At 49.6% G+C, this 11,136-nt stretch overlaps 1 protein-coding gene across 2 annotated transcripts; it reads right to left on the minus strand.

Annotated features, from left to right (window-relative positions):
* Nucleotides 1-1,176: 1,176 nt before the first annotated feature.
* Nucleotides 1,177-8,286, minus strand: PIGH (phosphatidylinositol glycan anchor biosynthesis class H). Of its 2 annotated transcripts, none has more exons than XM_075502963.1 (4): nt 8,019-8,286; nt 7,056-7,172; nt 4,607-4,690; nt 1,177-2,399 (listed from the first exon to the last, which is right to left on the minus strand). In XM_075502963.1, exons 1-4 carry the CDS (start codon nt 8,193-8,195, stop codon nt 2,298-2,300), a joined length of 480 nt encoding a protein of 159 aa, XP_075359078.1. In that variant the 5' UTR covers nt 8,196-8,286; the 3' UTR covers nt 1,177-2,297. The 2 variants fall into 2 exon arrangements, with proteins under 2 accessions (XP_075359078.1, XP_075359077.1); XM_075502962.1 differs by having other exon boundaries at nt 6,963-7,172.
* Nucleotides 8,287-11,136: the final 2,850 nt, after the last annotated feature.

Raw genomic sequence — 11,136 nt, forward strand, 5'->3', positions numbered from 1 at the left:
TATTTTAAAAGCCAAAATAGTCTCGATGGAAACAAAAATGGACAAAGATTGTGTTTGGTATCCAGGCACATATCTGGTGCAAACCTGCCCTACTTTGATTTAGTATTTAGTATTCAGAGTTTCTCTCTGCTGATCTCTCGGCTTTAGTGGATGACTAAAGTGCACTCCCATGGGCACAGGATGTTCGTTCCTTCAAAAGATGGCTAAAACAATCTTCCAGACTTCCTCCTGGGACACAGCTACTTGGTCACCTCTTCAATGCACATTCTCAGGACTTCATGGGATTTTTACAGCATAGTCAATGTTCCCAGCACACTCTTAAGCCCAAGACTCTGTCCACACTGCTGAGACATAATTTATTTTCTGACACGTTCTCCCCACAGCTCAGCAAATCTTCCTGCTGCTATAGTGCTCCTCAAGGGCCTTGACCATTTCTCCTCCCTATGAAGAAACACAACGTCGCCGAATCACGCCCCGAGCCATATGTGACTCAAGTATACCACATGGTTCCTAGTCCAAGGACTTCTGCTGTAGTCATCTACACAGTCATGCTCAGAGGGCCTGCTGCCTTTGTTAATAGCCAATTTCTGCCCCTGCCCCAACACCCGCCCTTCCCAGTTCTGCCTGGACTTGCAACCAACCACAGTTTGCATCAGGGTGCAGCTTCACTAACTTCAGAGAGACCTACCAACTGACATTAGGGCAGCACTGGAATTAAAAATCTGGCCAACCCCAACATTTAAAGTATTTATGAGAAATAAAACCATAAAAAAATGAAGTAACCTAGACAATGTTACCCCAAAGCCAGTGGCACATCCCCAAGCTGCTGCCTTTCACTTGGACAACTAGAATACTTCCTGTGACATGAGCTGACCTGTGTCTTTCAAACTTCATGGCACCATGGGGGAAAAAAAAATCACTTTATCTCTACCATGTTGCATGATGGTATGTTGCCACATGTTTTAATTACAGATTAAGTAGACAAGCATAGTATGGCATTGTATGCAAATTAAGCATGACCCCTAGGCTCCTGCCAGCTTGCTGGTTTAGCTCTTATTCTGACATTTCAATTGTCTCAGTTACATTACTAAGGAGTCATGGGAAAAAAGAGAGAAATATAGCAGTTAAAAGTTACAGTAACTTTTAGCTCATCAACCAAGAAGAATTTCCCAACCCTAAATTAATCCCGAGGGCACAGATCAATAAAACTTTATTCATAGAGTCATTACCATCATTTTCAACAACACATTTTCCTCATATTCTCAGAGCAATTGATGTGGCCCTTTTAATGCCACATCTTTTCCATGTCCTGTGTCACCATGCCCCGCCCCATTCAGCAACAGGTCTGGATTTTTCCTGTCTTCCTTTTGCTACTTTTGTACTTATAGAAGCACTTCTTGTTGCCTTTGACATCCCTCAACAGATTCAACTCCATGTGGGCTTTGGCTTTCCTAACCGCGTCTCGGACAGTGTTGCTGTATTCCTCCCGAGTTGCTTGTCCCTGCTTCCACCTTCTGTATACTTCCTTTCTGTGTTTGAGTTTTGCCAGGAGCAACTTGTTCATCCATGCTTCCTAGCATTTTTGCTTGACTTCCTGCTCATTGGGATGGGCTGTTCTTCAGCTTAGAGGACGTGATCCTTGACTATCAATCAGCTTTCTCAGACCCCTCTTCCCTCTAGGGCCCCATCCCATGGGACTCTTTCAAGCAGATCCCTGAAGAGGTCAAAGTCTGTTGTCCTATGTTGATCTCATTAAACATCACTGAATGCAACAGTATATTTTCATTTTCTGTTATTTTCTTTCTGAAATTTTCCTGTGGGTCAGGAAGTTACCATCCCAGCCCACACATCAGCTTAGAGTGGCATATGCTTTTTTCAAACAGAGGGTTAAATAGAAACAAAAAATTGCGTATTTTTGGCAGTCTGGCCAAGGTTACATTATGAGTTTATCATAATTTTCAGACCCACAAAAAAGTAAACATTTGATGCATGTTCTTGCCTCCCTCTGCCCTACTTCCCCATAACTCTTTTCTGGAGAGGCAAGGAAAAACCTTTTCTGTCTGAGTCTAAAAAGTTCTGCTCACCTCTCTTCATAGCAGAGGATTTCAAGGTTCACTTCTGTGCTTGAGCTGACATTTTCTATAACAACTCTGTGAGTCTGTGCAGGCCTCTAGCCCTAACATCACTGTACTGCTGCACCACTTTCTAATTTTAAAAAGCCATGGGGCAGTTTTGCTTGCTTTTCCATGTGTCTCTCCAAGTCCTGCTGCAAGTTTGCTGTCTTAATTTTTTTTTTACTATTTTATTCCACTTGATTGTGGAGCTGTCTTCCTCTGCTCCAGGATTTCTTGACAACTTTTGTACACTTCTATCAAGCAGTCCAGACGTGGCTTGGAGCTCTAGAATTTAAGTCAAACAACAGAGAATCAGGCTCTGAACTGGCTGTGACAGAGCTGGAAAGCTTTAACCTCCTACTAGTGAGATTGTCAGGCAGAGAAAGGAATGTGGAGACAGCTGACACAAAGCTGACTATCAGAAGCATGCATGTGTAAGGAATGCAACAGCAAGATAGCTGTAGTTGATTAGCTTTCTCACATTAAGTCAACGGAGAATAGATTTCCCTTTTACATGTTTGTTGAGAAATAATCCATCAAACTCCAGGAGGTGTTTAATGTAAGCTGGTGATATAGGAGTGCAAAGCTATTCCGTAAGCCATACCTGCTCTGTGATGAAAAACTCCAGTCCCTAAAGCTGTCAGGTCAAAACATGCAGCACCATTCTGCAGTTAGCCTGAATCTCTCACCGAATCAGGAATCCTCCCCTTTCTCAGCTCACAGTTCACAGTGACAGCATGGAAGAACATCCACACCTCCCAACCCATTAACCTGTCTATTAGGCCATACTCCCTCTAAAGACCTACCAAACAGCAGATTTCCATACACTAATCCACCATCCTAGAAGACCCCCACCCTGAAAAATCTACCTTCAGGACAGGGAATTCAGACACCTGGCCCTTGGCCTCTGCTAGTACTGTCAACAAAAGGACAATGGAAGGTTAACTGAAAACATCAATTCACTTCACACAAATAGTGAACGGTGGTCAAAGTATAATGATTTTCCATCACTTCTAACCTGGACCAGATTAAAACCAGCAAGGAGGTGAAAGTTTCCCAGTCTCACAGTCCCTATGGTCCCATGACTTTTGAGCTCCCAAAACAGCATTACTGTGTAAAGTCCATCAAATGCCTCTCCTTGCAAGCGTTGCTTAAGAGAACAATAGGTCAGTTCAGCACAGAAGTGCTCCTGGGCTCAGTGACACGGTAAATTGTATTTTTGAAGCTGACATAACTTAGAGGAACGCAATGAAGGAGATGCAACAAAGTTACTAATTACTGCTCCTTCAGAACTAAGTAACATACTAACTTGCACGTTAAAGTGAGAATTACTGACAGGTAATGAATTGCAAACTGACACAGCTCTTTCTGTACCTTCTTTGCTGGTGGAATCAACTGTACCAATACTAACATATTTCCATGAAAATAAAACTGTTCAGAGTTGAGCTAGAAAAAAAAGAGAAAAAAAAGAGAAACTACACAAATGCCAGGCAGCCTTTTTGAAGCTGGAAAGGAGCACGTATAACTAAAACCAGGTTCCTGATTGCAGCTCTCTGGAATTTATTAGTTGTTAATTTCCAGCAAATCCATTTTTTTCCCTTGACTGTGTGAAGTACTTAATTTATATTATTGTTAGTAAACATCTTGACAACTGTGGGACTGAGTTAGCAGCAAGTATCAATGGAATAGTCTATTTATACCCATAAGTATTTAGGTGAAAACTAACTGTATCCAGTCCTAAACTGGATGTGGACTACAAAATGACAGTCACCAGCAGCAGGTGAATTAAGAAGGACAGAGGGGGCTATACACCTCAGCAGTCTAAGACGTGAGGTACCTCTGTACGGCTTACCACCACTCAAGGATCAGGGCATTGTTGTGTTAGGCATGTACATGCAGAAAGAAAATCCATCCCAAAAATGGGATTATGAACAGTCAGAACAAGTTAGCAAGAGAAGAGAAAGGGGAGACAGGGTAGTGGTAAAGCAAACAAGTTATTATACATTAAGCAAATTGCTCACAGCTTGTACTGTGATCTTTGTCAACGGGTGAGACAGGGGAAGTCATTCTAATGCCAAGGAGGTTTTTATGAGCACTTTTGGCACGCAGAGCTGAGAGAAAAATCAGCTGCAGCACAGTGCCATAGTTATGATGGTAACACTGAGCATAAGGCCACATAGAAAGCTGTGTGAGTCCTCAGTACCCTACGTGAGTCAAAGACTTCTAGTTCACACAAACTCCTGGTTGGGTCCAGATTTACACAGCTCCCTGTTCTCTGAATGGAGGGCAAATGAAAAAACCATCCCCAGTATGTAGTTCTATGAGACTTCTATTACCACCCATTCCACAATGCTGTAAGACCCACCCTGAAGGCCCAGCAGGGCAAGGCAACTGTAATCGGCTACCTGTAGTGCAATAAAGATACGCTTAGACAACTGGCACACACACACAGACCACAGATCTGGATTTCTCCACCATTCAGTCAAACTCACCTGAAAGAGTGGCACAACCTCAGATACTCCCTGAGGATCTCCAGGGTCCTGGAGGAGGATGCACAGGTAGTAGATAACTTTTTGCTACAAGACAAACAGACAAAATCACCAGAGTTTGAAAATGCTATCAAGTGCCTGGAGTTCTCACAGAAAGAGGATCTCCTTCAGCTCATTGGGTTGAAGGCCAATCGCGCCAGGCCACAGCCAAGTCTACAAATTTATATCTATAGTTTTCTTCCCTTCACACAATAAAAAATTAATTTTACCTGTGTTGTTTTCTATTAAATTTTTCACCTGAAAAGGACACACACATGCTGGAAGGGTGAGGTCTGCTTTTCTACAGGAGCTTTGCAGAAAAACCCTCACCCTTCCCGAGTCAATGGACAAGATGTTGGGGACCAGGGGGGTAAAGCCCCTCCGACTGTAAGGGAAGATCAGGTTTGTGACCACCTGAGGAACCTGAACATACATAAGTCTATGGGACCTGATGAGATGCATCCCAGAGTCCTGAAGGAATTGGCTGATGTAGCTGCCAAGCCACTCTCCGTGATATTTGAAAAGTCATGGCAGTCAGGTGAAGTCCCTGGTGACTGGAAGAAGGGAAACATGCCATTTTTAAAAAGGGTAGAAAGGAGGATCCTGGGAACTACTGACCTGTCATCCTCACCTCTGTGCCTGGGAAGATCATGGAACAGATCCTCCTAGAAGCTATGCTGAAGCACATGGAGGACAGGGAGGTGATTCGAGACAGCCAACATGGCTTCACCAAGGGCAAGTCCTGCCTGACCAACCTAGTGGCTTTCTACGAGGGAGTTATCACATCAGTGGACAAGGGAAAAGCAATGGATGTCATTTATCTGGACTTCTGTAAAGCCTTTGACCTGGGCCCCCACAACATCCTTCTCTCTGAATTGGAGAGATACGGATTCAATGGGTGGACTGTTCAGTGGATAAGCAATTGGTTGGATGGTCACATCCAGAGGGTAGCGGTCAATGGCTCAATGTCCAGATGGAGATCAGTGACGAGTGGTGTCCCTCAAGGGTCCGTATTGGAACCAGTGCTGTTTAGTATCTTAATCAGTGACATTGACAGCGAGATCGAGTGCACCCTCAGCAAGTTTGCAGACAACACCAAGCTGAGTGGTGTGGTTGACATGCCAGAAGGATGGGAGGTCATCCACAGGGACCTGGACAAGCTGGAGAAGTGGGCCTGTGTGAACCTCATGAGGTTCAACAAGGCCAAGTGCAGGGTCCTGGGTCAGGGCATTCCTCGGTTTCAATACAGGCTGGGGGATGAAGTGATCGAGAGCAGCCCTGCGGAAAAGGACTTGGGAGTACTGATGGACAAAAGCTGGACATGAGCGAGCAACGTGCGCTCGCAGCCCAGAAGGCCAACTGTATCCTGAGCTGCATCAAAAGAAGCGTGGCCAGCAGGTCGAGGGAGGTGATTCTGCCACTCTACTCTGCTCTGGTGAGACCTCACCTGGAGTACTGCATCCAGCTCTGGAGCCCTCAGCACAAGAAGGACATGGACCTGTTGGAGTGAGTCCAGAGGAGGGCCACAAAAATGATCTGAGGGCTGGAGCACCTCTCTTATGAGGACAGGCTGAGACAGTTGGGGTTGTTCAGCCTGGAGAAGAGAAGGCTGTTGGGAGACCTTATAGCAGCCTTCCAGTACTTAAAGGGTGTCTATAGGAAAGACAGGGACAGACTTTTTAGCAAGGCCTGTTGTGACAGGACAAGGAGCAATGGTTTTAAACTAAGGGAGGGCAGATTTAGATTGGATTTAAGACATTTTTTACAATGAGGGTGGTGAGGCACTGGAACAGGTTGCCCAGAGAGGTAGTGGAGAACCCATCCCTAGAAACATTCAAGGTCAGGTTGGATGGGGCTCTGAGCAACCTGATCTAGCTGAACATGTCCCTGCTCTTGCAGGGGGGTTGGACTAGATGACCTGTAAAGGTCCCTTCCAATCCAAAGCATTCTATTCTATTCTAATAGGAAAAATCTTCTCTTGTGTTGTCCATCTTCTTATCTCCATCTTGACTACTTATGGAATTTGGCACCAGAATTTGCAAGAACGGTACAACACAAAGAGCTAAAACCACTAGCTCAGTGTCAGCGGCATTATCTAAGGGATGAATTTGGCTTTTTGAGGTTATTTGTTTGGCTTGAGCTCTCCTTTAAAGGTGAGAGAACAGATAAGACAATAAAGAGAGAAATCTGAAACAAAGCTCCTGATGTCAGTAAAGCTATGGATAGTGCTGTGCTTAATTGCTCTGGTAAATCACGCTCATGAAAATATACTGGATGCGAGTGTGCCCACAGATACACAAGAAAGACCGTGTATGATTACCATATGGATGGCTTCATTGATAACCACATCCTTCACCTGACCCATCTCAATGAAGGTTGTGCTCTCTTTCCCTGAAGCATAGGATGAAGTCACCTGAATGCCGAGTGAGCCAATGACCAACAGAGATTCCTGGTCAATTTTCACAAAGTGCAGGTATACGATCAGGCCGATTAACGTGATGAAGATAGCAGCAGAAAGCACCATACTGTTCTGTAACACAAGCCAAGCAAAGACAGAGCTCTGGTCTTACAATTAATTGAACATGGCTTTAGAGAAAGCAATATTGCACAGTAAATTATAGTATTAAAGCTACAGTTACAAGGCAGTTTTACTTAGGTGGAGTCCTTTTATTCACCTGGCTGGCTGATATATGTGTAATGAGATTTAAATTAGTCTTCACAGTAGGGTCTGAAAGAATTGGGAGCTGAAACTGAAAATCGCAAGAAAATTCTATTGCCTTGTAAATTTAGTGCAGAAATCTCAACCAAATATTATACAAACGTCTCTACAGATGATGTTACTGACAGAGAACTGTTGTGAAATGTTTACTAGAACTGAGGGTGGAGTCTCAGAGGGGAAGAAAAATCTTTTAGGAAAAAACACTGGCCTAGAGGTTTTCCTCTTACAAACTACAAGCCACAAGAGCACCCAGGCCGCAGCCTGTGGGCCCTCAGACGCCGGCTAGCCCTTTCGCCACATACTCATCACGATCCACCACCTCGGCGTTCCCACAGCGTGGAGGAGGCCCAGGGTACGCGGGGACCGCCCTTCCACCGGCTCCGGCCGCCCTCCTTGGCCCGCGTTGCCCGTGTCCGAGGAGCAGCTCGGCAAAGGCTGCGTGGCTCCCTCCAGGCCGGCGGGCTTCGGGGACGCGCACTGCCACCGAGCCTCTCGGATGCCAGCCGCAGCCCCTGATACCCGCCTACCGGTACTTCAGCGGGACGCAGGCTCAGGGACGAGGGGACGTCACCCCTCGGCGTCTGAGCCGCGGAGAGGCCTGAGGGGCGGCGGGAAGGGGCGAGGCGGGTGCGCCGCGGCCCGGGGGGCGGTGGGTACCTCGCTGAGCACGAAGAGGCCGTAGGCCGCCAGCCAGACGGCGGAGGTGACGGCGCTGAGCGAGCGCAGCTGCAGGCGGGGGCAGCGCACGGCCAGCTCCCGGCAGGAGGCGCTGTGCTGGCGGCGCCGCAGCGCGATGGGCGCCCCCGAGGCCGAGCGGTACCGCCGCTCCTCCATGCCGCCCCACCGGAACCACCGAAAAGCGGCCTAGAGCGGCCCGCCCGGCTCGATGGTACGGCCCAGCCACACACTTCCGGCGCTTCGCTCGCCGCGGAAGGGGTGGGCGGGGCGGCCCGGCGGGCGGCTGTCCCGCCCCTCCCCATCCCTCCCCGCGGGCTCGCGGGGCGCGTGGGCGCCTCGTGCGACCGGTGCGTGCGCGCGGGGCGCGAAGCCGTGGTGGCGGCCCCGGAGTGGCGGGCGGGGCCGCTTCTGCTGGGCCTCCCACTCTCGCGGGCCCTGCTCGCCCGCCCCGGGCCCGGCTCCGGCTCCGCGGCGGAGCGGGGGTCGGCAGTGCGGGCGTCGGCCCGGCCCGGCCCGGCCCGGCCCGCCGTGAGCGCGGAGCGGCGGGGTTAGCGCGGACGTGCGGGAGGAGCCGTAGCTGAGGTGAGCTGGGGGGGAGCTCTTCAGGCCTGGCTCTCCCCTGCCAAACGGCCTCTCCCCGGCAGCCGCCCGTGCAGTGAGTGTGCAGCCGCCTGGTACGGCCGCGGGGTGCCAGCCCCGCCGCGCCCCGGCCGCCGCTCGCTCCCCAGGGTGGTGCCGTTGGGTTGCCTCGCTGGGTTAAACCGCGCCAGGCTTCTTTCCCTAGTCTTGGTCGGCGTCAGGAGCTTCTGCCGTTTGCAGATGTCGATAACTCACTGCTTGCGTCCTCTGGTTTTTAGTAACAGTTTTAAACGACACAGGTTTTGGTGGTGTTGTGTATGTCTCTTGCCATGGTGAAGAGAGATGGGTTTTTTCCCCCATTTGCCATTAGCAATTCCTACTACGTAAATATGGTTTTGTCTGTACCAGCCTTTACTACAAGCTCTTTTGGTTTTTTTCACTAATTTTTTTTTTCAAAGTTTAAAGCAGTGTTTCCTGGTTCCTTGCCACCTAATAAATTGGAGACCTGGCTTTGTGTATAGAGACTTAATGAGTCTTTGTATTGTGTTCTCTTCCATACTCCTCAATTATTACTTCATGACTTGCCTGGCAGTGACACCTGTAATTTCCAAACGATCATCCTAACTCCTTTGCCCTTTTTATTTGTTCCCCCTCTCCCACGGTCTTGGAGTGTGTCCGTTAGCTTTAATTGCAGATACCATCTTTCTGTGAGCAATTTACTTCATTGATGGTATCTTCAAAGCTCTTGGGTGGATACTGTATATATAAACCTCTTAACTTGTTCTTCTAAGGGCAGCAAAGGAGTCTGTAACGGACATGAGAAATCAAGGGGCGTTGGAAGAATCACTGCCACAGTCTTTGCTCGGCCTAGAGGAGTGGGTGATGATTGGCACTGGTGGAAGACTCATGTGGTATGTCCAGGATGTCACCGTGACACAAGAGCCGAGGGGAGGGATGGGCTGGAGCTCTGAAGAGAAAAGGTGAGCTGGCCTGGAGAGAAGAAAATAATGGCAGAGAATGAACTGCAGAAATGGAGGAGAAAATGTTGACGTTAAAAAGAGGGTGAAAGAAGTTTATAGATGGAGTGAAAGTGGAAAAAACAATAAATTGAAATGGGAGTTACAGGTTTTTGAAAAGGGAATAAATGTTTGAAATGACAGGTGAGAAGGACTGAAGTAAATAAACAGGAGCTCTGGTATGACAGCCTAGGAGATGAGGACAGGGAGAAGGGGAAAGAAAAATCGGAGTAGGGGGTAGAAGAAGAAAAAGTAATGTGAAGAGCGAGAAGGTCAGTGACAGGAGGGAAAAGAAGCGTGAGCTCCTGGGGGAGTGGTAATGGTAATTCACATTAACAAAAAGGCATGGGAAGTTACTGAGATGCAGAGGTGAGGAGTTGGAAAGTCCTTAAGAGGAAAAAGCAGAAGTTTTTCCATGTCACTGGCAAGTCCCAGTTTAACCATGTTTGCACCCTGTCATCTCTCTTCTCATGAATGCTGCCAGCCTTTCTTTCAAACGGGTAGGTAAGGTTGCACGTTTGACAGTAGGAGTCATGTTGCCTTGTCACAGAAGGGGAAGATGGGGGCATTTACTAGTTTTTAAATAATTTCTTAATCTGTAATCCTTCAAACGCGCTGTGAATAGGAACGGTGAGAGCTTTCAGAACTTGTGAATTGTCTCAGGCCAAGACACCCCGAGACTAGATACTCGAGGCAGGTGCTGAGAGGTGTTTTTTTTAATGCTTTGTCAAGGCTATCAGATGAAGAGCGTCACCCCAGTTTTTCTTCAGTAAAGCCAGGGAGTAGTATTCCTGTGAGGTGGCTCTCGGGAGCTCAGTGTGGCCAGCCAGGGAGCTCGGCTGGGTGGTGTGCGGGTAGTACTGTCACCCCCGTGTGTGACTGCCCCTGGGACAGTTACAAGTTCCACCATTTCACACCAAGATCCGTCCCCCCGGGGCTCGTCTCCCGCAGTAGCCGAAGGGGGAGCACCAAGGGAAGGGGTATTCCCCGAGACCTCTCCCCGCGGGCCGTGCGCGCTGCGCCGCTGTCCCCAGCCGCGGGCCTGGCCGATGCTTCGTGACCGTCCTCTCGGCGGGGCAAGGGCAGCCGGTGTGGCACCTGCCCCGGGGGACCGCGCAGAGGAGGCCGTGAAGGGACCGCAGCCCGCCGCCCCAGGGGGGCCTGGCAGCTCTGCCTGCCGCCGGCACTGAGGTGCGGCGGCGCAGGGTCCTCGCGGGGAGGGGGCGGTGGGAAGTGGAAAAACCCCGGCGAGGAGGAGGAGGAGGCGGCCCGGGCGCGGCGTTAGTCCGCGGGAGGCGGGAGGAGAGGGAGGGGCGCCCCGGGCGGTGCGGGGCGTTGGCCGTTGCGGAGGAGCCGTTGGCCGCTCCGCTCTGCCCGGCGCTCCCCCTCCCCCCGGACCGTCGCGCGCTGAGCCGCGTGCGCCGCGGGGGGCGGGACACACCTCCGGGCGCGCGCGCTGCCGTTGGCCGGGCGGGGCGGGCGTGTGAGGGGGCGGGAGGCGG

Source organism: Mycteria americana, chromosome 5 (genome assembly GCF_035582795.1).
Source record: "Mycteria americana isolate JAX WOST 10 ecotype Jacksonville Zoo and Gardens chromosome 5, USCA_MyAme_1.0, whole genome shotgun sequence".
Taxonomy (NCBI): domain Eukaryota; kingdom Metazoa; phylum Chordata; class Aves; order Ciconiiformes; family Ciconiidae; genus Mycteria; species Mycteria americana.